Consider the following 26,797-nt stretch of genomic DNA (forward strand, 5'->3'; position numbering starts at 1 on the left):
CAAGGCACTGTTGCTAATTGTCTGCTGTGTCTTCTAACATCTTTTAGTGTTTTCTGTTGACGTACTCATAAATTGAGAGACTATAAAAGTAGTTTCTAAGGTTATCTCAGGTACATCATCTCAGGCCTTTTTTTTTCTGGAAAACTGAGAGATTAGGTTGTATAGTAATATGGTAATTTGCTATTTGACAGGCAGTTAGAAATACAATTAGAAAGTGATTTTCTAAGTTTTTAATATCTAATGTCTAAATAACTAAAGCTGTGGTATGCAAGAAATGAGACAAATAATTTTATTGCTGTTTGAGGAACTGAGAAAGTATCCATCTGTTACAATAATTTGGTTTTTTTGGTTTTAATGTATACAGTTCTTTATGCTTTCTGATGTGCAAAGAGATAAGGTCATATACCAATACTCAGATTTGCAGAGGAAGAGGCTCACTTTTTTTTTTTCAGACACAAATCTGTATAGATATGTTGACATCTGTGTCTTAGTGTCTTAAAAAAGATGATCTGTGTTCTTCATTTGTTTGGTTTTTACTTCATTTGTTAGATTTAATTGCAGAAAACAGTAACTCATCAACTTTTTTTGCTTCTTTCCAAGTTACTTTGATCATGGTGAATAAACAGAGGGTTGTTTTGTCTCTGTTTCAGTTTGGCGGAATAGAGGATGGCCTGAATGTTTGAACTGCTTCATTACAAATGAAAATAAACTAAGAATCTCCTGAACACTCTGGTTTCAGTAGCAGGAGCTCTAAGAAGAGAACCGTTCTGTCAGATTAAGATGATTTTAAAAAGCTATGGGTTTTTTACTGACTAGATTTAATCCCCAAATGTGTTTTTGTAGTTTTGTAAAGTTTACCAAAAACATTTTTAAGTTAAAGCAAAACCTTTAGTTCTTAAACTTTCCTGTGTAGAAAACATTTTTAGCTATACGAGAAACTGAAATTCAGTATGTAATATGTAATATTGTCTTGAAGCTTGCTCCCAGCTTAATGGCTGAGACTGTGTACAGCCTAAGAAAGCAAGCATGTGTTTATGTCACTCTGAAATTAAGACTGCAGCGGAAAGTGATTATATATAAAAAGTATGATGTCTGTTTCTGTAGGTAGACTATAATACACCAAATAGATACTTATATTAATAGGAATGCTGCTTTGATATCATGGTAAGGGCACTGATTGCTGTTATGCAGCAGAGCTTTTGAGCACAGCATTGATGCCTGTGTTAATTTGCAGTTACTGACTGCTTCCAAGATGTACTGAGACAACACAGTACCTGAGAACTGACATTTCCCACCCTGTTTTTTCATTCACCTATTAAAACAATGTAAGGGTGTTTGTTGGAGTCGATGCTTTTGTATTACATGGTTTATAGTGCTTGCTAAATTACTCCTTTATCTAGATTAAGATAAGTTTTTCTTTGAACAAGGTGGCCATGAAGCATTTTATTATTTTGCATCTCTTCTGAAACTTGAACCATAACTTTTTTTTTTCTTTGTTTTCTTAGCTGTAAAGGACCCTACAGCCGTAGAAAGAGCAAATTTACTGAACATGGCTAAATTGAGTATCAAAGGACTCATCGAATCAGCTTTGAGCTTTGGCCGCACTCTGGATTCTGACTACCCACCTTTGCAGCAGTTTTTTGTTGTCATGGAGCACTGCCTGAAGCATGGTCTTAAAGGTGTGGTAATTGCTCTAGCTGCATATTTCTCATCCCAAACATGCCATTTTTTTTCCTTCCTTTCTTGAATGAGATAAAGTGTGTTATGTTGCTTTAAGAAGTGAAGAAAATATATAAATTGTCACCTTTTATAATTAATAGTGTCATTATTATTACTTCACAACATATATTTCCACATTTACCAACTTTTTCTTTTGTATACCATTTGTTGTAAGTGGTCCAGGGATTACCACAACTGCATGTATGTATGTAGCTTATATTTTTAGCTAGTCATCCTTTTTATATTATTTTGTTCTAGCACAGCAATTTTATGTTCACAGCGAAGTAGTTTGGAAGATGGCTTTGGATACTGGTGAACTGACCAGTGTCACAGTCATCTGTTGTCTGGAATTCTAGGCTCAGCAGTTAACCCTTTTGTCACACCAGCTATTTCGAAGGAAGCTACTCCAGTAATTTAAATTAATTCAGTTACTTAATTTTTCTTTTCCTAGTAAGAAAATCCTTTCTAAGTTACAATAAAACCATCTGGGGTCCTCTGGAACTTGTGGAGAAATTATATCCAGAAGCTGAGGAAATAGCAGCAAGTGTCAGAGATTTGCCTGGCCTTAAGTAAGTAGTGTTGGTAAAATACAGCAAGAAAATAAAGGATCTGATTGAGAATCTACAGATGTCTCATGATTTCATTTGGCTTTAATCAAGCTTTTGAACAGCTAGCACATCATATTGGGAGACAGCAGAGGTAAATCTTGCTAGCTTTTCATGTTCTGCGCAAAACAGCTGAAAAAGTAGTACTTTTATGTTCTTTTCTGATGTTCCTGGGAGAAAAGTTTTCTGATCGGTGGACAAAAATGGTGCAAAAAGGAACAGATTGTGTATCAAACAGTCTGCAGTCTAGAGCTGCAGCAAACACGTGAGTCAAGTCAGCAAAGGCTCTATAAAAACAAAAGGTAACATACCGAAGAGGAAAGGATTAGGCAGCTTTTCAGATTCTTGGGTGTAGGGTCCTTCTCAAAGGTAAACTTATGCTGTGAACTACAATCTTCTCCTATTCTTCTGCACTCCGCTCTTGTATTTAGCTTTATAACTGGCCATACATTAAATTCCAAAAGGATTGGTATATGGCAGCATAAGGATTATGATTTATAGCTTTAGACCTTATCTAAAGCACATAGGTATATAAAGTATTATTTACTCTTGTATCAGGCCAGATGAAATAATACCCTTTGCCAAGTGTGTTACACTCTTCCTACCCTGATATAGCATGCGGGTTTTTGTGTTTTTTTTTTTTTTTTGCATTTATGTGCTTATCGCTTCTAAGTGTGCAAGCACTAGAAGAGGAGGATCTAAAGGTCCAGGTTTAATTTGTTGGATATTAACGTTTGCCAGTTACCTACATTTTCATCTTTCTTGAATTGTCTTTCTAAGATACCACTGAATTTGTACAGAAGTATGAGTTAAAGCTAGAATTCAATACATGTTGTGTAGACCCAGAGAATAGGATTGGGAAGGCAAGCTTGCGTGATGAGTTGTAATGGACATTCGGTTACTTTTCTCACAAGTCCGCTGAAGACTTCATAAGCAAGTTGCAGAAAGGAGTCTGAATTGTTGCAGACATTTTACTTCAGCTAGAAACAGGACTTCCAAGATTATCTGTACAGGCACTGTCCGGTTAAGAAGAAGGTACTTAGAGGAAAACAGCACCACTCTTAAAACTTCTTTCCATGCTGCTAGCCGTGCACTGTGTGAGAACAAAGCACGTTGAAATACAACAGAGTGCAGAAAGTTGCATGTTTTCACTCTCTGAGCAAAACAGTTAATTTTACTGTCAGGCTCTTGTGCTTTCTCTATTCCTGTTCTTTCCAGGGTCTGCTCCCAAGCCCAGCTGAGTTGATGAGAATTTTTCTGATTATCCCAAAGCTTGGAGTCAAAGCCTAGACATTATGGCTTCCCAGACTGTGTTGCTCAACTAATAATTTAAAATACCCTTTCAGAAATACCAATTGCTGTACCAATAGACTGATAAGATGTTTAAGACAGTGAATTAATTGATATATTGTTGATTTGGGACTGTTTGTCTTCATGCCCTTTTTTTCAGAACACCGCTGGGCCGTGCCCGGGCCTGGTTACGGTTAGCACTAATGCAGAAGAAAATGGCCGACTATCTTCGCTGTTTAATCATTCAGAGAGATCTTCTCAGGTAAACAATTAAGTAGATTTTGTTTATAATTTATTTTTAGAGGTTTAGTCTCCTGAAAAAAAAAAATCATTATTTTCTCTTTGCTACTTTTTAACGTATCCTTAGTGTAGCAATGTGTAGCTTCTGGCCTGTGGGCTGATTTTTTCCAGTCCTCAGGCTGGAGGGACCAAACACTGCTGCCTCATCAAGACTGAGGGGCAGCTGATGGGTGAAGAGATGTTTCCTCCCCATCATGTAGGGGGGCCTTCTGCAACATGCCTGGCTCTTTTTTCATAGATAAGGGTGAAGCGAAAGGGCTCCCGCTGCATTGCTCCGCTGTGCAGAATATGGACTAGAATCCTCTGGAGAGGAGATGAATTCACCCCTTACGATATGCGTGGTTTCCTACTGAGCTACCATTGCATTAGTTTCAGTTCTATAACCTATACATATTTCTAAGACTTTTCTTGTATGCCTAGATAATGCTGGTATGTCAGGATGACATTGGTGTTCAACAGCTATGGACTTTTCCATTGAAAGCACAGTTTGTTTCATAGAGACTAAAACTTTCTTTAAAAAATGCAAGCAGGATGAACAGAATGTTGGTATTCTGTTGTTTAGTGGAGTGTTTTTCTTTTAAAAACCTTTTTAGCATTTCAGCCCTTTCCGTTTCTTGTATCTATTTGATCTCTTCCTTGGCTTCTTTAATTTCAAGCATGTGTTCATTGAAGTCCAGACCTTTTTTCACACAAGGTAAATTTTTTACCATTCTTCTTTTGCATTCTCTAGTGTTTCTTAACAACATAAGATTTGTCTGACTGAACGTGGCCAAACATCCATCTTTTGCAGTATTCTATTCAAAAGTGGCTAATAGCAAGTGAAGAGCCTTTTTTTTTTCCCTTTTTTTTTTCCCTTTTTTTTTAAAAAAAGGCAAACTAAGTCTTGCCCTCCAGATTTCCCAGCCCTCCAGCAGCTTGTGGCTCAGATTTCTGGAGCCAAAGGTAGTATCTTTGTAATAGCCTCTGAGACAAACCGTGCACTTTCAGTTTTTAAATATTTATGAGGTGCAAGTATGGGCTGACCCAGTTCATCTTTAAGGATGTTGGAGTAAGGCTAAAATAAGAGAAACAATTCAGATTTAGATGTCACTTATTATGAATTTATTGCATGTAAGTATACTGAATATAACAATGAGATGCAATTTTCTTCTTTAACAGTGAATTTTATGAATATCATGCACTAATGATGGAGGAAGAAGGAGCAGTTATTGTTGGGCTATTAGTTGGGTTAAATGTGATAGACGCTAACCTGTGTGTGAAGGGAGAAGACCTAGATTCACAAGTAAGTCAATGCAGGTAAAGTAATGTACATGCAATCCATAAGATTTTTATGTACAGTGAATTTTGTTGCTATGGAGTTATGACTTGTTAGATATCTTACCAGAGACTAGTTAGGGTGTGATCCAGCTCCTGGATCAGTGGGGGCTGCTGCATTAACCTCAGTATCAGTTGGGTCAGACCTTTAGACGGTGATAATTGTCAGAGCGCAAAGGTGAAGTTTTATGCTTCGTCATCAAATGGGTGAATAGTATCTCTGCAATGCAGAGTTCTTTCCATCTTAATTGCATAACTCATCCTTTTCCTTTGCGGAAGAAGTATAGTTCCATGATCAGTTTATCCCATTCAGTTAATTTATTGTTGTTCTGGAACATAATAGGAACGTTTCAAGGACCTGAAACAAAAACTTGCTTTGCATAATGTAATAAAAGGCCTTATAAGAGGGTGACTGCTTTCAATCTGCAAAACAAGACTTAGAATTCTTCCTCCTTTGCAAAGTGCTTTGACTTTGAACTTTGATCTTTTCCGAGAAAACCTTGACGGCTTCTTTTTAAAGGCAGATGCACAAGTATTTATAAATAAATAGGCTGTGTTCAGTCCTGATTGTTTTTGTCCAGCTTCTTTGTGGAAAAAAATTGTAATAGTTTAAGTGATTATTTACTGTATTTCAGTATATATTTGATGAAAAAGCAATTTCTATGGCAAAGAATGTGAATCATAGGGTTAACTTGTCTTCAATTGTTCATTCTAGTTACTATTTAATGTTTTAGGCACTGATCTTGCATACCAGAAGACATAATATTAAAAGGCCTGTAATTACAGAAAACTTGTCAACGTGCTCTTCTTAGTATTGAGAATTACATGTGTGTATTATAAATCACAAAATCTATTGCTAGCTACACATTTGTTATCTAGGTCACTTGGTGTCTTTGCTATACGAGGGGACATAAAACTTGATTTGAGAAGGTAGCAGTGGCTGTCCAGATGAGATTTTACAGTAATTCTGTTTGTGAAGAGTAGTATAAATAAGGCACCTTCTCGGAGAAGCCAGAAGAAGCAAATTGTATTGGGCACAAAGAGAAACTTCGGAAGGATGATGGAAGTCGCATCCGGGGGCATAGTTTTGGTACGTTTAGAAGAATGCTATTCAATGGTGAAATGTGTGTATGCACACAGGGAGAATTAAAACAAAGTAACTTTTAGAGAGATAACGTTTTACTTTTTTATAGAGAGCTTTTTTACTTTAAAAAGCTTTTGGAGGCGAGACTTTTTAGAAAAGATACGGAAAGAGCAAGTAGAAGACCATCATAGGAAACTGACAGGAGAGCATTGTACAAACCAAGGAAATGTTAGACTTAGCAAGTTACTTATATTCCAAAGCTAAAGGGAGGTCAAGAAGGAAGCAGTAGATCAGAGAAATTGAAACACTTTCATGAAGAGGCTGCTGGAGACCAAAAAGGAAGGCTTTTGGTTAAGCAAACGTGGTTAAATACGTTTGTTAGAGGTTCATGAATAGAGTTGGAAGCAGAACTCATGGTAATGTTATTTGTAGTATATATGATTAAATTACAATTGAATAGAAAAGAAATTAATTGGATTCAGATTTTAAAAAAATGAATGCAGTTGAGTTGGCACACCTGGGAATCAGCAAGTGTGGAGAGGTAGCATTATTTGGCAAGGAATATTGAAAGCTAAACATGGGGGAAACATCAGTTTGGGAGATGCGCTGTGATAGGAAATCATGTGAAACACTACAGACAAATTATCACAAGTCTGCTCAATCAGTGATAGAGTTGAGTAGTATTTGATAATTCCCCAAAGGAAAGTCTTCCTGTAAGTTCTTGGCTAAGAACCTCAGTCAGAGGTAATAAAGCATCTTTTCTTTGGGATTTGGTACCTGGCATGTTGTTAGTTTTGTTCAAAGGTAACATAATTCTTAAAAAATATGTGAGACTACACTTTAAAAAAAAAAAGAATCTTGTTTAAAATGTTACGGTTCAGTTTTTTGAGCCTCTGGCTGAAACTGGACCAATCTTGAAAAAGCTGATGTAACTGAGGTTTTAGTAATTGTGTAGATACAAGACGGTGAATATCAACAGCAGTTACTTTTATGATATGAAACTGTGTACATTTGCTTTCTCCTAGGTTGGGGTGATCGATTTCTCTATGTATTTAAAGAGTGATGATGACATTGGGGGTAAGGAAAGGTATGTCCTCACCAAATACCTCAGATTTTGCATGTTAACAAATGATTTCTTGAGTGGTGCCTTGTTCTTTGTAGAAATAAGTCAGGTTCCCTAAAGATGGAATTTTTCTGATCTCACAGTGTTGAGAAAAATTGTATGGTACGTTGTTCTGTATTACTAGTTAGCTGGATGAATATTTGCACTCTGCAGCAAGCCTCAGCAACATCACCTACTTCCTTTACCTTCTGGGCAGTATTGGAGGATTGCAAGGCGGCAGTGAAAAAGAACCTGCTAACCTTTAAGCCCTCAGCTTGGGATTTAGTCTGTATTTCGAAGAACCAGAGTTATGTCAGAGTAAATAAACATCCTTTTTCTTTTGAGACTGTATATGTTCTTATGTTTCATGTAGAGAAATTGTTTGCAGTTAAAGCATTGGGGTTTTTTGCCTCTCACTGATGTCACGACATGTAAGTTATTGACTTCATGATTGTGAGATGAAGTTGCTTCCTTTCTTTTTAAAAAGCACAATTAAGATGGACATTTGCATATGATAGATATGTATATTTTCAGTACATAGTTTACTACATCATTTTGTTAAAGCCAATTTTATTATGTGCTTGCTTTAGAAATGTACAGATTGCTGCAATTTTGGACCAAAAGAATTATGTTGAAGAACTAAACAGACAACTGAAGTAAGTATTACTTTGAAGTATGCGTTTCAGTCCAGGTTTACTGGTAAAACACCTCTAATTCCTTTTGTACTGCAGCTTTGTGAGAGAGAACTTCAGAGAAAGGGGTACAAATTCGTCATGTTTAGAGTGAGAATGTAGTGAAGTTGGAAAGGATACTCTCTTCTGGAGAGGCTCAGGAAGTCTCAGTTTTCATGCTTTGTTTTTGACAGTCAGAACCTTTATTCTTCAAAGAAATGAAAAACAGCAGGCCAAAACTGATCAAGGTTGTCACGATTCATAACTTCACAGGAATGAAAAGATTGATCTGGATTTTAACTGCACTCTGTTGAACAGTTTTCAGAAAGTATTATTGAGTGTTCTGGGTGAATTCACATGTTTTTGTTTCTTTGCCTTTCATAATATTTTAGTTTGTAGCTTTAATGCTTAGGACCAAAACTGAATAGGTTCATTGCTTGCTGGAAACTACTTATACATTGTAAATTGTGGTTCCTGTAAAAACAGTTTTCAGGAAAGCGGCCTTTCCCCCTTACTTTGCTGGATGGAGCAAACCTAGTCCACCACTGTGTTTGTTACTGTACAAACAGAGAAAGAGTGATTGTAATTCTCTGAGGAGTATTGTACAAAATTAAACAGTGCAAGGAGCTAAAAAAGAAAAAAAAAAAACAAAACCAAAAAATAAACACCTAAAGAACTGTAGAATCTGTAGTATAGTTGATCTTCGTGATCCCTCTTTGAAATGTAATCATATTTTTTCATTTTTAATGCTGGTAATCTTGATCATTAGTTACTATATGGCTACTGTTGGGGTAAAGATATTCTAATTTGAAATTGTGTCGGTCACTGAGCAGAAACCTTCAACAGGACAGAATAACTGAGTGGTCAAATATGAGCAAAGTGAAAGTAAGTTATGGAAGAGAAAAGAACTATCACAATTAAGGATAGAGGTGTTTGTGTGATGATAGCTGTCATCATTCAGGTGAGCCCCTGTGTATTGAGTATATTCTTGTACTGGTTTATGCATAGAATTACTCGCAAGCCAGTGGTTCAACAACTCTCCTATTTTATTTCAGGTCAGCTATTCCTTTCCACACATCCTAAAATGCATTAATCTCCTTTACCTTGCCGTTCTTAATGAACTGATAACTTCTGAGGACACCACAGTAGAAATATGTGGAAAAGTAAACAGTGTTACAGAATAGGGTTTTTTTCCTGTGTGTGAAGTGCAGCCTGAAAAAATGTGCTTACTGCAGAAATAGGCAATCAGGTAATGGAGAAGGCCTAGATCTAGTTTGATACGATAAAAAAACATGGAGTAATAAAAGAGATTAAAATTCTGCTGAGACTTATAAATGAAGTCAAGAAGCATCAAGAAAGAGGTAGCCTGAGGATAAATCTCAAAAAATGGGGAGAAACAAATAATTTTATAAAAAAAATGGGTTTTGGAGGAAGAGAACCTGGAGAATGGTTTTGTTATATGGGGGGAAAAAACCCAAGAAGATTGTAAACTGTCTTTTAAGGGAATTCATTAAATGTTTGGATACAATATAGTTGTTAGGGTAAAGGAAAGGGAGAATACATGTAAGGTCACCCCCAACCAGGAGTTTAAGTGACAGGGATGACATTGGGAGTTAGAAAGAAATATATAAATGTTCAACAAAGGAAACTAATTTTCTTATATTTAGGAAAACCTCAAATAACGGGAGCAGACCTTTTAGCACTTAACCATTAATCATTGTACCTCACATTAAAGCTTTTGAGCTTGGTTGAATGAGTTTTGATGTAATTTTGAATAACGTTTTTTCTTTTTCTCTTTCAGTAGCACAGTTAACAGTCTACATGCAAGAGTTGATTCACTAGAGAAATCAAACACTAAACTGATCGAAGAGGTATTATTTTCTTTTAGTAATGTATAATAGATATTGTTTACTCTCAAACACTATTTTTCTAAATACACTTATGTTGTTTTAATCTACGTAAGTTCTGTATAATATGTTCAGATACCTTTATTTTGGCTTGAAGAAAAGGCAGTAGCTGCAGGCATTTGAAGTCAGCTTGCCTAGGTAGCCTGCAGCATCAGTAAATTAATTCTGTAGAACATTGCAATTTCCCACTTCGGACAAAACCAGAAGAGAAGCCTTTCTTAATGCTAGCTGCCAGTCTGATTTTGTGCAGTTGACTAGTCCGTAATGGATGACGCCAGTTGCTACAAAGAGACAGACAGTAGTTCACCAAGCGATTTCTGTTACCGTTCTCAGCTTTAGCCAAAGGATTGTTTCTTGCTTATTTACCATATGCTTATATACAGTTTTTAGACTTGTCTAACTCTGGTTTTGTATTTATATCCTATATTTCCGGTTATCTTTGATGCTTGACTAGATTCCAGTATTTTTAGCTTTATAAGAGAGAACACAATTTTTTTTCAACCTGAGCTGCTTGAGAAATAGTTAATGAAGTGGAAAATTGAAATGTCTATATTCAGCTGTTGAAGGGATCGCTGGCTCACTCTGAGTATTAATGTATCCAGATGGAGGGGAAACATTTTTTCTGTGTGTTAATTCTCAGAGTATTCTGGTTCCTTTACAAGCCTTCAGCCCACCTGTCCGCCTATTTTGATCAGCTGGCTTATAATTCTGACATTAAGGTATATACTGTACGGCCCAGTTATAATGTTTCCTCTTTTGTAAATATGTTCTCTTTTCACCTGGGAGAGGTTTTCTTATGTAAATTGCTCCATATGATATGTTAAGATGTCCAAAAAAGAACAAAACTGGATATATTTGAATCCAAATGGAAAGAAAAAATTTAGGATGAGGAAAGGGAATTGAGGGTCATTAAGTCATAAAGAAGCAATGAAAAGAAAGCATATTCTTTACCAGACATGAAATAATTAAGTATCTTGAATATACATGCTGTTGTGTAATGAAAGTGACTCATTACTAAAACCAGGAGCTTTATGTTTTCTTTAAAAACAATTAAACCTCTGTTTGGTAGACTGCGAGAATAGAGCAGAGAATGTCTTGGTCTTGCATTCATCAGCACATTTTTTTCTTTATTTCTACTCTCAAAAGTTGTCACACTGCTTTTTCCTTCCCCCCCCCCCCCCCCTTCTTTTCAGTTAGCGATAGCCAAAAACAATATAATTAAACTTCAGGAAGAAAACCATCAATTAAGGAGTGAAAATACTCTTATTTTAATGAAAACACAGCATCATCTAGAGGTATGTTAGTTTTACCACATTTAATGTAGTAATGTCGCGTGGTTCATTGTCATTCAAATGTTCTTACATCGCAACTTGAAGTAAACAGTAGCTGGGCCAAATCTAAAACAACTTATATTAGGGAAAGGACCTGTTAAATCTGGGAAGCTTTATAATGGCATAAATATATCGAAATTATAGGACGCTAAATTGTTTTATAACCATATGCAAATTTTGTAGCATTTTTCCTTGTATTCTTTCTATTTTTCTTCCCTTCTTCCTTCTTTCTTAGACTGTAAGCTATATCTAAGAGCATTTAAGGCAACATTATCTGAAAATACTATCAAATTAGTGCATGTTTTAGTTGGCAAACTGTCTATTCTGACCTGTCTCATTATATGCAATGTCATTTGGAGTAATCCTGTGTACACCTGCTGAAGTTTTTTTTAAGCTGTGATTTTTAGCTCCTTATGTAACTTCTTGTATGTGTTTTACAGGATAATTGGTAAAAGCACAGGTTAAGCAGATGTTTGGATTGCTCAGTACTGAAACAGTTGTGTATTAGAGTGACTTACTGAAGGAGGACTGTACTGCAGTACAGATGTTTATTTTGCTAGGTTTACTTAATTCTCATTATAAAACTGATGACCACATAGCAGAAACAGCTCTTTCCACGTTTGTACTGTGCTTGGAGAATGTATTTTTAAGCTTTTTTTTCCCCCCCACAAGTGTTAAATTTGTGCTATTAACTGCTAAACTTGTGATGAAGAAAGATAGATTCTCTATGCCTTTGTAGGCAACTAAAGTGGATGTTGAAGCAGAACTTCAGACATACAAACACTCCAGGCAGGGCTTAGATGAAATGTACAATGAAGCACGTAGACAGCTTCGAGAAGAATCGCAACTTCGACAAGTAAGTGTTCTTTTCTAGGATTACACAGCACTTCTAGAAAAGATTATGCTTGGTAAGAGTCAGTATATAAATATTTCTAATTTTGCTTTTGCTGAGCCTAGATGCTGGCTTTAATCGACTTTGATTGCCTTTTCTCTAACTGCTTGTAATAAAAAGGGTTTTTTAACGGAGCAATCAGTAAATCGATATTTCTGTAACAGTGTTGCTAAAGCATAGTAAAGAAAATACATTTTCCTTGAGAAATTTTTAGGTAAGTTGTTAGCAATACTGTATGCTCTGTATGTATGCTAAATCTTTCTTGTAAAAATAGAAATTCTTTAGTTCTATTTTTGTCATTAATACTTGGGCAACTCTATGCAACACTGGCAGGGTAATTTCTTATTATGTCAGTTGTCTTCTCCCACAGTTAAACAAAAACATCGGTCGCTAAGTAAATGAGAGTGTCATGTTTATGTCGTGGATAATTTGCAAAGTTAAAGAGGGGCAGAATTCCTGAAGAGGTGAAACAGGTAGTGCTGCAGCTCTGTTAGAGTTAGTTTTTGTTTTTTTCAAAACAGATAAAATGTTGCATAGTTATATTTAAATATTGTGTTGCATTGTGTTTGTGTTTTATAGGATATGGAGAATGAGCTAGTGGTTCAAGTTAGCATGAAACATGAGATAGAACTTGCCATGAAGTTGCTGGAGAAGGACATCCATGAGAAGCAGGATACCCTCATAGGCCTTCGACAGCAGCTTGATGAAGTTAAAGCAATTAACATGGAAATGTACCAAAAGCTGCAGGTAAAGGAACAGTCTGCTGTTAAACTGATGAAACGACTTTGATTGGAGTGAGAGATGCATTACCATTTTGTTTAGTTAAATACTGCTGTTTCCTTAATTTTTGGTTTCTTTCCGCTTCTTAGGTCCGCTTGTCATTTTGGAACATTACTGATGCAAGCATGATTTCACACAAAGCAGCTGTTAAGGCAGTCACTTAATGTTAGTGCGCTTATAGAAGAAAAGAGCATGAGAATAAGATCATGGCCTAATAACATGCTGTGTGGAATAGGGAGAGAAATAGCGGATCTAGTGATAATGACACTTTTTGGCCTGCGTTGTATGAAAAGCCAAGAGAATGTAGGCACGTAGTGAGGAGTTAAAGAGGAGATCTGAACTTTCAAAGTAAGGAAAGGCATTTGGAAAACAAGGTTGTGTTAAATGGAATAAGCTAATTACAGGTTTGGTCTTTTTTAATCTGTTAACAAATTAAGAAAATCTGTAGCAATGCAGTGCTTCTTTGGGAGAATATGGATCTCGGAGACTCAACATGCAGTTAACAAATGACCAAACACCAGGGAAGTTTAGCAGTGAATTATTTATGCAGAACATAAATTTGATTTATGGAATAAATTATCAAAAACAGCACAAGAAACCAGTCAAATCTGTGGCAGAATGAGGGGAAAAAAATTAGGTTGCTGCAGAGAGATAATTGAGATGATGGACAAAGGATGCTACTTTTCCAAGTGCAACTGTGAGGAAACTGGACCAGAGGAAGAGAAATATAAATAGAGCTGGAAAGAAAAATAAGAAGAGAATGTTCTTCAGTATGTTAGGATCTGTAGGGTTTTGTTTTTCTTTTAAAGCTGTACTTCTGGGAACTGTGGGTAACACTGATTCCACTTAATGATGTTCAGACCCACTTCCTGGGCAGAGTAAAATGGTTTAGTCATGCCCAATCTCTGCTGTTTAGGGACCAGTTGATAGTGTTGGTCTGTATAACAAGGATAATGCTCTACCTTTTGTTTAGATCTTCAAGCTTGCGATTGTAACAGCTCTGCAAGCAATCAAAACTCTGAAATGTGTTGGTAAAATTCTTAAAAGATTTTTAGGCACATATGGTAGTTTGATAAGAGTTGGAGAACCTTTCTAGGACTAACCATCTCAGTTCTTTATTGGTAAGGTTCTGATGGGCTACTTAAAAAGATGATCAGTGAATTTAAGTTGACTTGTAAAATGATTAACTGAGAAAGGAAACCAAAATGAAAGCTGTATACTTACTAAATAGCATCTACGCTTGCAAAGTACAAAACTACAAATTTGCTAGGCATAAAATTTTAAGTGTTGTTAACTACATTTTTTAGATGGGAATGTTTAAAAAGAATCAAAACCTGAAGCCATTTTAACATTTTTCCCTTCAGATACGGAAAAAAAAACCCCCATGAGGTAACAGTGTAATGTATACCTACTTCAGTTTTAACTTTTTTTGTAACACAGGTTTCTGAAGATGCTATGAAAGAAAAGAATGAAATAATTGGTCGATTAGAGGATAAGACCAATCAAATTAATGCAGCTATGAAACAACTAGAACAAAGGTACAGGCCCATCTTTGTTTTCCTTCATTCATTTCTCCATCCCTTTACATTGTACTGCATTCCTACACAGTTGCCATTGAAACGTAACTTTCAACTAGAAAATTTAAAAAGAACCTTTCTGAAACTTTAACTAGTGGTTTACTGTTTGATTTTTTTTTTTCTTTTTAACAAACGCACTTATTTTAAATACAAACTTAATCTTTCATTTTTCTTCCTTCACCATCTTTCTTCCGGTCCTAGGTTTTTGTACTGATATCAAAAGTTGTTTTTTCAGCTGTTTCAAAATTCTGATTCATTATTACCTCTTTTTTTTTTTTTCCCCACCTGAATGAAATGCAATAGAAGCCAGAGCATTAATCTTGCTTATACTTAAGCATGTGCTTAATATAAACATTTAATGCCTTCATGGATTACTGCTGTATTTGCTGAAGCTCTTAAAATTGTTATCCGTTGCTTTGGAAGTACCATTATTTTCAATGCTGTAATGAGTTTTTACACTGAAAGGTTGAAAAGTGAAAGACTAAAATTCCAGTACGTGAATTTACATTATGGTTAGACTGCATGTATTACATAATATTAAAAATGTGATTCATTTGTTTTAATTTAGTGGCCTATGTGCAACATTGATCTTTTTAATTGTAAAATATAACATATTCATAAGCCCTGTCATGTTGGTGTTTGACATGTCTTTTTTTTTTTCATTTAAATCTGATTATGAAAAACATAGTTATGTATTAAAAAATAGTGACATGAATATTCTTTTATTGACATCCTTTTTTCCTCTTTTTTCTTTTTCTTTTTATCCTTTATCCCAATTTTTGTTTTTACTATTTTGCTGCCTTCATCTGTCTTTGATTTTTGTCCACTGCATTCATGAAGTGACAAAGATCTGTTAACTCAAACTAGGACTATTGCAATGTCATTCATCAAATGTGCCAGCAATGAAGCTCAGCACCAGTATAAACTTGTCAAAGATATATCATTCTGAAAGCTCCTCCAGATCTGTTGTGTTTAAATAATTACTGATAAAATACACCTTAAGAATTTTAAAATTACAATTTTAAATACAAAGTGGTATTAGAAATCCTGCACTGTAACTGATCGTAGCTGGGTTCTATTTTGTTTTCTGAAAGAACATCATCTCCGATCTCACTTTACCCCTCTTAAAAAAAAAAAAAAAAAAGAAAAAAAAGTAAATTATTGCACTATTATTAAGCAAATGTAAGCTAGTTTTCTAATGCTATTTAATCTTCTTAATTGTCAAACAAAGTTTATTTTAAAAGGTTAGCTATCTTTACTTTGACTGTACATTTTTATGACATTTGTTTCTAATCTAGTGATTTTTCCTATTCTTTTCGGTACTAATAGATTTAAAAAGTAGCCCTTCTGACTAGTATTTCCCTTCTCCCCTGCTTATTTCATTCACTTTTAGGCTGTATTTATCGCAAAAGCATGCTCTCTGTTGGGTTTTTTAGTCGTAACTAGCACTGTTTTCTTAAACAGCGTGACAGGAGTTTGGGGGAAGGGGGGGTTCTATATCAGAACAATATTTAAAAAAGGAGGGTGGTGTCAACGTACATGTTCAGTATGTACAATGAAAGAATTAGGGTTTGGGGATAAAACAGCTAAAGCACAATTCCATTTTGCTGATGTGACGTGGGGTAAAGTATTTTCACAGGGTTAAAATGTGTTTGGAGCCTGGACTTGATGGGGCTCCAGACAGGGAGGGCAGCGCGCTCTAGCAAATTTTGTAGCTGTGACTCCTGCCTAGAACAGCTGCACCATGGCAGCTACAGTGGAAGTTGTAGAAATAGGATTTACATTCAGGGCCCAGACCCTGAACTTGTCTAACTTGTTTGTCAGCAAGGGATCTTGCCTGTCTGTGGCTTTGTCTACACTGTAATCATAACCCATGGTTTTGCCCGACCCCTTTTCCCTCCCTCCTCCCATCATTAGGCAATCTTAACAACTTGTATTTCTGCTTCGAGTTGCTGCTTGCCTGCACTGCAGAAATAAGAGAGTTTTAGCTGCTGACTGCCCTTGATGCGCTTCCCACTCTGCTCTGAAGTGTGGAGGGGAAAAGAAAGTGGGAAAGAGGGGAAAGTGTTGACTGGGAAAAGAATCTTAGGGCCTTTAATCAGAAGGGGATGTGTTCGCAAAAGTGGGGGCAGGACGCAATAATACAGAAAGGTTTTCTTCTCCATGATTATATATTACCTTATTCCTTGGTTTGGTATCAGAAAGAGCCTTTAACATGGGTTGGCTACTAAAAAAGAAGAATACGTATCTCCCATCCTCAAAGAAAACCCAAACCAGAAACACTGAATAAAACAACGAGTAGACCATAGCAGAAATGGGAGCGTTAACCATCTCACGGTCATCTATGCAAACAAGCATCGGCCTCAGTATCATGTGAATCACAAATCCTGCTGCGAACTGGGTCCAGCTCAGCATTTGTCTGAATCACAGGGGTGCAGTTAGCCTTGGTGCTAGTCTAGAGGATGGTGCTGTAGCCTGGGTTGCCTAGCGTGTTTCTTGGGTAGCAAGCTCCCTTTCTACCTTGGTTGTCGAAACTACACTGCAGTTTAATTTGTGATTCAGGGAGGGTTTTAACTTGCTTTTTGTGTTCCTGTCTTGTGTAGCTTCATCCAGCTGCTTTTGCCCAGTGAATTGACCCTGCTTTTTCCCAGTATTCTCCTTTCCATACATGTTTTGGCCCTCTGTGCACTACCGTTGCAAATGTGACTGGGAACATTCTTAAAAAAACTGGTATAGTTGAATGAGGTAGTACACACTTTATAAAGTAGTTTAATTCGAGTCTTTTTTCCACTTGTTTAGTGGCAGCTTTTGGAAACTCCTGCTGGTGCAATTTCATCAGTAGAAGCACAAATGTAGACATATTGCTGACTTAATTTCTTTTTAGCTGACATTGGGAGTTGTGAGTTACTCTGCATTCAGCTAGCTGCTGGGAAGTGAGAAATCAAGCACAGAGAGTATCACAGATTTCTCCTACCACTTACCTGAGAGGCCCTTGAAACAGTTTTGTTAAACAAGACGCAGCAGGTGGGGACATTCAGTGGTATTTTACAGGCTCTTTTACTCTTCTCATCAAGACACATGTAGCCATGATACGGCACAAGTTCCACTTTAGTACCTTCACTTTTGTAACATTACATCCATCTTTTTTTGGGCTGAAGAAGTGACCAACCAGAGAAGAACCACAGTGAACTAATGGATTCTAAGGGGAGTGCTAGCTGAAGCAGAAACAAACCCCTGGAATCCAGAAAGGAAGATTAAATTAAAAAAAAAATCCCTCACTTCTTGATTAATCGGTTTAATTTATTTTGTCTCTAGTATGGAGTTATTTTAACCAATGTAAGAATGCATTATTTTTAATACAGATTATTTAAATTAATTTCATAATATGATGTAGTTGAGGTAGTTCTATAAATGTAGTGGGACCTGTCAGGGTGTGTCTTCTTGTATTAGGCTAGTTAATTTTTTTTGCTGTCTGATTGCAGTGCTCTGTATTCAGCCTTATGCCTGAATTGTTTTGAGCTGCTTTTGCACAAAACATGCTCTGCCCTGTCTTAATGGGTGATTAGTACAAGCCAAGTACTTTTACAGGATTTATTTAAAAAAAAACAAAAAAACCAAAAAAAAACCCCAAAAAAACCAAAACCAAAAAAAACAAACCTTCCAAAAATAACAAATGAACATATGTTAAAGGGAAAAAAAAAGCATTAAGGTATATGCTTCAATTCTAAAAATATGTATCATCATGCTTTGGCCTCTGTTATTCATGAGCATAAAATAAAACAGTGATTACTTACAGTGATTACTCTCTTACTGTATGAAAAAACAGGAGCTAGTTCTCTAGGCATTGTATGGATTTCTCGTTTGAGTTTGTGAGTTTCCCCCAAACTTTGTTTTTATTTAGAAATGTTTCTATTTCCCCATTTTTCTTTTATTTGTCTTCTTCACCCTCTACACCCTAGTTCTAGCTTCAGTTTTACCCAAAGTTGATTTGAATTACACCAGATTACAGCAAGCAGAGAAGGCTCAAATGGAGGCTGAGGCCGAGGATGAGAAACTTAAACAGGAATATGTGAATAAATCTGAAAGTCTGCAGAAAGAGTTCTCTCAGAAGGAGAAGCAGCTGTAAGTATATCTTTCCTGTTTGGAAAAATATGCAGCAGTATCCATTCTACATTGCAGTATGTCCTGTGTCTTAATACAGGTTGGTTGTTGATAAATGGTTTTGAACAGAATGTAAATACTAAAGATCTTCATGTTAGGTACTGGCAAAGTGGAAGAAAATATGCCATTCCAAGAAAGTCAAGCTACCTTTGGGCGCCTCTAAAATGGTGTGAAGCTAGAAAGGAGGGGGAAGAACAGCATTATTTTTTGTCTAAAAGTGCCAGCTTAATTCACGAGGAAATTATTCTAAGTAGGGGGAAAATACGTAGTGTAGTAGTAGTAGTAATACACACTTTTAACAAAACCCACAAGTACGTACTAGTATAAACTTAAACAGAAATGGCATAAGAATAGCTTAATTGATCAGGCTTATGGATAAGGTAGAAGTGATTTAACTTACCACTGTGCAGGAAATAAAAAATAAAAATCCACTGGAATCATAAATATTAAAAAGTAGTATAAAAGCCAACCCTCTACTCTTTCTCCTGTTAAATCCTTCAGTACTGATTTAAATAAATATGTAATGTAAAAAGCTCCCTGGAAGGGCAGGTGTTTTCCCTGTTTGGAAAGATAACAAGTAAATTATTTAAGGCAGTACAAATCTGTGGCACAGCAAGGATTGGGGCTTAAAAATCAGTGATTTCCAATCCAATTATTAGCCCACCCTACCTCTTCTACAACTCTGAATGTTAATAAACTTGTTTAACTGTCATGACAAATGTTCACTTTACTACCACAGTCATCTTTGCAGATTTTGGCAAAAGAACAGTTCAGACCCCAGCTTTAGAATTCTGCAATTCTGAAACCTCAAGGTCATGTTCACTTCTGATCTTTTCCAGCCAGATGCTGAGGTAGTGTCCCAAAATGTAAGTCTTTCCTTTAAAAATGGTTTTGGTATTAAAACAGGAAAATTAATGTGGATACAGGTTTTCCATCAAAAAAACCTTGCATGACTACTCTCAGATTTTTTCCTCTTTTATTGTGTTGGCACAATTTAGATCTAGAAGGTTGAGCAGTGTGCTTCCATCCTTTGGTTTCTCCGTAATATTCTAAACACCAACTCTTCCATGAAACTGATAGTGAAATTCCAGCTAGAGTGGATCTTCCATCAGAGTAGCCCTAGTTCCTTTAACTGGATTCCAGTTAAACTAATAGAATTTAGATCCTTCTTTATGTTGAACCTCAGCTATGTAGGAAGCTCAATAAAAATAGTAATTTAAAGTCCTTCCTCCTTTATTTTCAATTCTGTTCAAAATGCCATAAGCCTTAGTCTAAAATAGAAGATTCACATCTAAGGGTGTAATATTAAATAACTCTTATGAGCACCAGAGAGATATGCAGTCATTGTCTGCATCACCAATGGCAGTGTGGTTGGTTGGTTTGTTGGTGTTATTTTAGGAACAAGCTATGTAAGGTTAAGGGGGCTTTTTCTTATGCATGTTTTAAAAATACTTTAGAATTTTGTGGTTAATCTTCTCTTGGTCATTTATTACAAAGGTTAACTCTTCAAAATGATGCCATATTCTTGGTCCTTTAAATACATTCCTTTTTAAAAGCATTTTCTAAGTGACAGGGTTTTGTTGTATTTATTACACCGATGTCTAAAATATTATGATATTGATACATTATTTCTGTTTTAGAAAACGTGTAAGTTGATCAATTGTTTATTGTGATAATAGTATATTGCACCCAGAAGTAAACTCATTTTTAGTTTTTAAAAATGATACTGTTGTGCACAGTGATCTTTTTTTTGTTTTGCTTGTTCTAGGCTTCAGCTGGAAACAGATTTGAAGATAGAAAAAGAGTGGCGGCAAACCTTAGAGGATGATCTTCAAAAGGAAAAGGAAACTGTATCTCATCTGAGAATAGAGACCCAAGAAATAATTAACCTTAAAAAAGTAAATTGTGCAGTAAAACTTGACTAGTAATTTAGATATTGACTGCAAAGTTAATTATGGACTCAGACATGGTGTCTTTAAGAATTTCTGCAAGTAGATGAGAAAGATTAGATGAATGTATTCTCACAAATCAATTAAGGAGAAAAAATTGGTTTTTTACTCCCTGTTTAGTCCTCAGATCAGAACTCAGTGCTTTGAATAAGGAAAAATGAAATCCTCATTTTCCCTTCTCAGTTGTATTGAAGACTCTCTCTTCTCATCGTAGGCCAGAAAGTGCTTCAGCTTCTCTCTGACTTGGTATACATGGCTATATAGTGTTGTTGATCTCTGCAATCAATCGTTTTTTTTTTCTTCCTGGAGAGGACTGCAGAAGCAAAAATGCTTCATCTCTTGGGGTCTAAGTGTTTAATCCTGAGTTGTTGCTGTTCGAGTTGGATTTGGGAATCTTTAATAGATGGATCATTCATTCACTTGGCTTTCTCAGTAAGATCAGCTTTGGGTAGTAGCAATTTTCTAGGCAGTAGGCAAATACAATTTTGAGAATAATTGGGGTTTTTTTTGGTTTTTTGTTTGTTTGTTTTCTTTTTTGTTTTAAGGAGTTCCTTAAACTTCAGGAAAAGAACAAGCAACTGAAAAGGATATGTCAAGACCAAGAAGCTGCTCTCCAAGAACTGGCATCCAAGCTGAGCGAGTAATTTCGTTATTCATGATAATGATTATTTTTGTTATATAAACTTGAATTAAGAAAAATAATAGGATGGTGGTCATGTGAATTAGACTGTATACGACAATATTACCTAGCCAATTATCAAAAAGAAATATGTCTAGTTAGGTCAGGGCTGTTTATTTTTATTTTTGGCTGGTGGACTAGCTGTGAACTCATGGGTAATTATAGTGCTCTGAATAGAAAATCCTAGTTTAAAGGGGCCTGGGGACATTAAGAGTTGTTTTGCGTTGAAAACGGTTGGCTAGTTTGCATGTTGTGGCATTCCTAAAGAGGAACCCAAGTAGAAGATAACAGCTCTGGCTTCAGCAGGGCAGTGCTTATCTTTTTGTGAGGATGCATGCTCATGGATTCCTTTCGTTGACATGATGAAGATTCTCTGTAGGACAATCATCATACAGATGATGATTGCTGTTGCTAAGTCTGTTATCAAACCCCTTCAGACTATAGCGAGCAATAAGCTCTGAGCACAGCTCTCGTTATTGTTAGGTGGTGTTAAAGTTTCATTTAATGATCTCTGTCTTCTAAGTAATTTTGCCGTGACTAGTGTGGACTTTCATGCCCTATAGAATAACTTAGTATATATACTGTGACCCAGTCAGTTCTGTGTGGGTTGGCACTGGATGGCTGTGGGGAGGCTGGTTTCTCCGTAATGACATAATGTGGTCTTGTACAAGTCCCGAAGTTTAAATTCTGGTTTTGTACCAATGCTGTGTGCTAGCTTTAGGTATTTGCACAGAGCTATGCTGGTACACATTTCTCTTACCCACATAACCCCAAGCAAATCTACAGCCATTCAAAGGATTCTGAGCTCTTTGGAGAGAGCTTGTCTTTGTGTAGTGCTTAGTACAGCAGGGCGTGATACTGCTTGCATCTCCTGGGTGCTGCTGTAATATAAAATACTAACTTAAGAGTTCAGAGTACTTTGCTTATAATTTTTTAAATACCTACAACTTTTAAAGTTGTTAGACCATAACTGATGATATAGAAGTTTGAAATCGTTTTATCTTATTCTTTAGATCAAAGCTGAAAATCGAAGATATAAAAGAAGCAAACAAAGCATTGCAGGTTAGTAGTATTTGGAGGAAAGAGAAACTTTTTTTTTTGACTGTTCCCTCTGAAATACTTTGCAAGCATGAGAAGACTTCTCTCTGACAGCAACTATTCAGAAGAGACTCATCATATGACTTCCTCCAGTGGGAGAGAACCACAGACTCCCTGTAGCCTCATGGGAAAAAGATAGTCAGTTGCTTTTGATTTTTCTTGTTTGATGTACAGCTGTGCATTTTGACACTTTTCTTGCAATGGTACGCCCTACTATATTTTACAGAGTGTATCTGGGACAAAATATGTAGCCAACTGAGCTTAAATTATATGCTGCTTCTCAGTGATCAATAAATATTTGATCATCCTAACAATTAAGTAAACTTGTAGTACCAAAGCTGATAAAATATGATCTGTAATGTCGAGAGGTTTGGAACTTTCTTAAAGATATGCAGGGAGCACTTGAGAGCAGAGATTTTTATCTGCACATGTTCGATCACGTGGTATGTCACCTTGCGTATTATTTCAGTCCAAGTAAAGGTGTCTGAAGTGGTTTTGTTGAGCAGATTCCTGGTTTTATTAATTGGTTTAGACAGAAGGAAGTTAACAGTTCGTGACACTGTCCTGTTTTTTTTGCTTCCCTGCATCTTGGGGACTGTTCCTATGTGATGGGGAGGGAAATAGGATTCAGCTCTGAGACTTGGATACCTTTCTGCTTTTCCCAGCTCAGCCATTGAGCAGCTTTACTACCTCGAGCATGTTCTCTTTGCACCTATTCCTGCTCTGTCTTGTCTCAGAAGGTTTTGGAGCAGTCTTGTACTGCTTTAGAGTGTCTTTGTGACATTCTACTGGTCTCAGGGCATTAAGCAATTGGGGCAGTAAATGTACTGCTATTGATTTGTCTTCTCCCCTGGAACCCAAAGTTTAACTTCATCAGATACATATAGTTATGATCATTTTTTCTCCAGGGCCAGGTTTGGTTGAAGGACAAAGAGGCCACACATTGCAAGTTATGTGAAAAGGAATTTTCTCTTTCCAAAAGAAAGGTAAAACTTTAATGACATTTCTTCCAACTTGTTTGCATGTAAAAAAAAATTAATTGTCGTAGAGGTGTGGCATGAAATGTCAATGCTCAGTTGAATGCATAGTTATTTCTGAGATGTCTTTCTAGTTCTTTGATATGTACAATGCAGCCGGGCCCTAATTTCAGAAGAAACATTGCCTTTTGGTGAAGTGCCACAAAGGGGCATACTTAAAGTTATTCAACCTACTTTGTGGAATCATCATCTCAAATGCTTGTCAGCTCTGGTACTGTTACAATTTGACACGTGTGGAAGTCTTTTATGGCATTTTTTATATAATAGACTAAGAAATTATGAGTTTATTGTTGTTTTAAAGTGAAATGTGATGTTAATTTCCGTGCTTTATTAATGTGTGCAGGAATTTTTATTTTACCTTTTTATGTTAAATCTCAATTACCTACCTGACAGAATCATCCACTGTCTTGAATATCATTGCTTATATTATATTTTTATATAGCAGAGTATGTTCTTAATCCAGGGATTGAACGAAATCTGCAGAGAATATATATATATAAAAAAACTACATATGGTCTCCTAGACAGACCATCTATCTATCTATCTATCTATCTATGGATTGCATCATAGATTGGGATTTAGGTGAATTGCCTTTTGGAAACTGATTCCATGCTCAGACCAAAGAAGCGGAAGGAATCCCTTTTCGGATTGCTCTGTGTATATTGTTTACTGGTATCCAATTACCAAGTATATCCCATCGTAAGTTTTAATTTTTAATCTTCTCCCTGTTATTTAGCATCACTGTAGAAACTGTGGCGAGATCTTCTGTAATGCCTGTTCTGACAATGAACTGCCTCTGCCTTCTTCACCAAAGCCTGTTCGGGTCTGTGATTCCTGCCACGCAATACTTATACAGAGGTGCTCTTCTAATGTGCCATAAGATTATTTTACAAGATATTTATTACCCTTTGGTATTTAGCTAATCCTGTAAAAAAAAAAAAAAAGAGTACCAACTAAAGAATGTACAGCAGTATTTCCAGAATTTCAGGTAAGCCGTTTAGAGTTGCATTTTCAAGGTACCATGGAGGAGTTACTTGTCTGCTTCCAGTTGAGACAAATAGAGAAATGGGACCCAATCGCAGAAAATGCATGTGTTACAAATACAGATGACAACGTTAGTGTAACAAATGGCTCAGAAGCTCTCTTGGAGGAAGCAGGGCAGTTTATAGGGGAGACTCAGTGCTAACAGGTATTTGATGAGTATCTTAGTTGTTATGATGATCTTGAAAAAGGTGATATACCTACCTGCTTTCACAGGCTAGGCTGCAACAAGTCCAACCTAATTCTGCTGCAGAATGAGCCTGTGATACGCTGTTGTGGAGCAAAACTGCACGGTAGCTAGTTTTAAATTGCATTTTAAAAAGTAATGCAATTAATGTAGCGGTCCAAAAAGTTATTGCCAAATACCGTATTTGTTTACTTCCCCTCAATTATCAAGATTTGATACATCCAAGAATACTGCACTGACAACTCTGTTCTTTGTAGTCACAGGTGTCAGGGGAGGTTTTGTCAGACAGATAACTAGCAGTGCTTCTGGGCAGTTCATGAAGGAAGGTGCATTTTGCTGAATTATTTTTTAAAATTAACTATTAAATTGACATATCTGTGTTTCCATTAAAAGAGATGTCCATCACAGAATTTTTGCCTGACATCATAACCTGGAACAAGTATCTTTGCATTATTTTCATGCAAGTCATGCTTTCCAGCTTGTACACGTAGTCACTGTATAGCTCTAGAAGTAGAGTGAATCTGCCGCCAAGAAAGACTAGGATTAAGTACTGGGGACCACGTCCTTTCTGTGTTGGACAGGAAGGTTCTTCCTTATTTTGTCATCATCTTTCTCAAACTTTCAGAGTTTGTTCCTAAGCTTCATTTTTTTCCAGAGCGCTTTTGAGTACCTCTAGGTCTGACCACTCTTCACGCCGATGGTAACTTCTGCTGGAATGTAAATCCTTATTCTTCCGATAGGCAAACACAAATTTCTGATAAATTTTTTTGATAAATTGTCCTCACTTCCACCTGACTGCACTAGAACCAATCTACCCTCTTCCCTTCAGCCGCTCGCGCGATGGGGTCCAGCCGTGGAACCTCCGTGCTCTGGTCAGCACTGACGATTCGTCAGCAGAGTTATTGGTCCGGTAGTTCCTTCAGCCACGGGCTTGGAATATTTTTACTGACAGGAAAAGGGAGGCTTTGAAACAGGTCTTTTAATTGTTCTTGCACTTTGTTTAGCTTCGCTTTGTCTTTTGAGGATAGGTATTTAGTTAATATTCTGAAAGCTAATACAGCTGTTCTTTTTAACACCTCAGTGTAGTTGCTTATGTAGCTTTTGTAAAGAAAAATGTTTTTAAAATTACCTGATGTAACTTTTTGTAAAATACAAACCAAACACCTGTAAATCTGTAAATAGCTTTTGGAAAAAAATAAATTTAATTGATCTGCAACTTAACTATGGGAATAACGTCCCTTTATTTAAATTCGTAATTCAGAGTATTTTGCGTATTTTATGATGACTGGTTCAAGTTGCTTAGGAAGCCTTTGCGTACGTTGGGGAGTGGGGAGCTACCCCGCTGATGAGACCACAAACCAAGTGCTGCTCACGTGCCTCCTGAAAGCATTCCCAGAGTGTTTTCTGGTGGGCTCTATGTGGGGCCGGTGTGGAGGCAGCAGGGTTTGATCTAGGATATAGATGATGTTCATCTGTACTGCCTTAATAAGTAACTTTTCAAAAAATATGCAACTAAACAAAATTAATTTTAAAATAGGCAATCTTTTAAAATAAGAATGTAGTGCATTTCTGTAACATGCAATAAATCAGATTTCTATTACTTAACTGCAATCTTTTCCTCTCCTCTGTGTTGCCCTATTTGCATGGGAAAATGTCACTGAAGTAGAGTATAATTATTCAGATTGCTTTTACTTATTCTAAGTAAAACTGCCTTGAACAAAATGGTGAATACTGTATGGTCTATGCGGTTTTATTTCCCTTAGCATCGAACTACGTAGCTGGCCTGCTTTTACCAGTTTTTTGGACCACACTATTATTAATCCTGCATCTTTGTCTTTCTGTAAAACCCTGTTCTTTGACAGATTGTGATTCTAAATCATCCTCACACTGAGCGTAGAAGATCTGTGGGCTGCCTACCCCATTCATCAAAAGAAACCGTAACGGTTCGCACAGAATCGGAGCAGCGTGGCTTGTATCCTGCTTGGGACATGACTTCTGACTTCATGACCTGCGGGCATCAAGAGTCACATTCGCTCCTCCTCCTCCCCACACGGGGTTCACGCGAGCTGCGCC

General features: G+C 36.5%; 1 protein-coding gene across 2 annotated transcripts in view; it reads left to right on the forward strand.

Annotated features, from left to right (window-relative positions):
• Positions 1 to 26,465, forward strand: part of RUFY2 (RUN and FYVE domain containing 2) — a 28,873-nt gene extending 2,408 nt beyond the window's left edge. Inside the window, exons 2-18 of one of the 2 annotated variants that reach the window (XM_075154209.1) lie at positions 1,506 to 1,679; positions 2,171 to 2,288; positions 3,775 to 3,876; positions 5,073 to 5,196; positions 7,338 to 7,399; positions 8,005 to 8,070; positions 9,887 to 9,956; positions 11,186 to 11,287; positions 12,063 to 12,179; positions 12,795 to 12,962; positions 14,436 to 14,533; positions 18,575 to 18,694; positions 20,502 to 20,631; positions 21,228 to 21,322; positions 22,375 to 22,423; positions 23,368 to 23,445; positions 24,233 to 26,465. In XM_075154209.1, coding sequence (XP_075010310.1) covers positions 1,506 to 1,679; positions 2,171 to 2,288; positions 3,775 to 3,876; positions 5,073 to 5,196; positions 7,338 to 7,399; positions 8,005 to 8,070; positions 9,887 to 9,956; positions 11,186 to 11,287; positions 12,063 to 12,179; positions 12,795 to 12,962; positions 14,436 to 14,533; positions 18,575 to 18,694; positions 20,502 to 20,631; positions 21,228 to 21,322; positions 22,375 to 22,423; positions 23,368 to 23,445; positions 24,233 to 24,376 — 1,817 coding nt within the window. In that variant the 3' untranslated portion in view covers positions 24,377 to 26,465. Of the gene's footprint in view, positions 1 to 1,505; positions 1,680 to 2,170; positions 2,289 to 3,774; positions 3,877 to 5,072; positions 5,197 to 7,337; positions 7,400 to 8,004; positions 8,071 to 9,886; positions 9,957 to 11,185; positions 11,288 to 12,062; positions 12,180 to 12,794; positions 12,963 to 14,435; positions 14,534 to 15,412; positions 17,448 to 18,574; positions 18,695 to 20,501; positions 20,632 to 21,227; positions 21,323 to 22,374; positions 22,424 to 23,367; positions 23,446 to 24,232 lie in introns of those variants that run through there. The other variant, XM_075154210.1, reaches the window with a different exon arrangement.
• The last annotated feature ends 332 nt before the right edge of the window (positions 26,466 to 26,797 follow it).

Source organism: Calonectris borealis, chromosome 7 (genome assembly GCF_964195595.1).
Source record: "Calonectris borealis chromosome 7, bCalBor7.hap1.2, whole genome shotgun sequence".
NCBI lineage: Eukaryota > Metazoa > Chordata > Aves > Procellariiformes > Procellariidae > Calonectris > Calonectris borealis.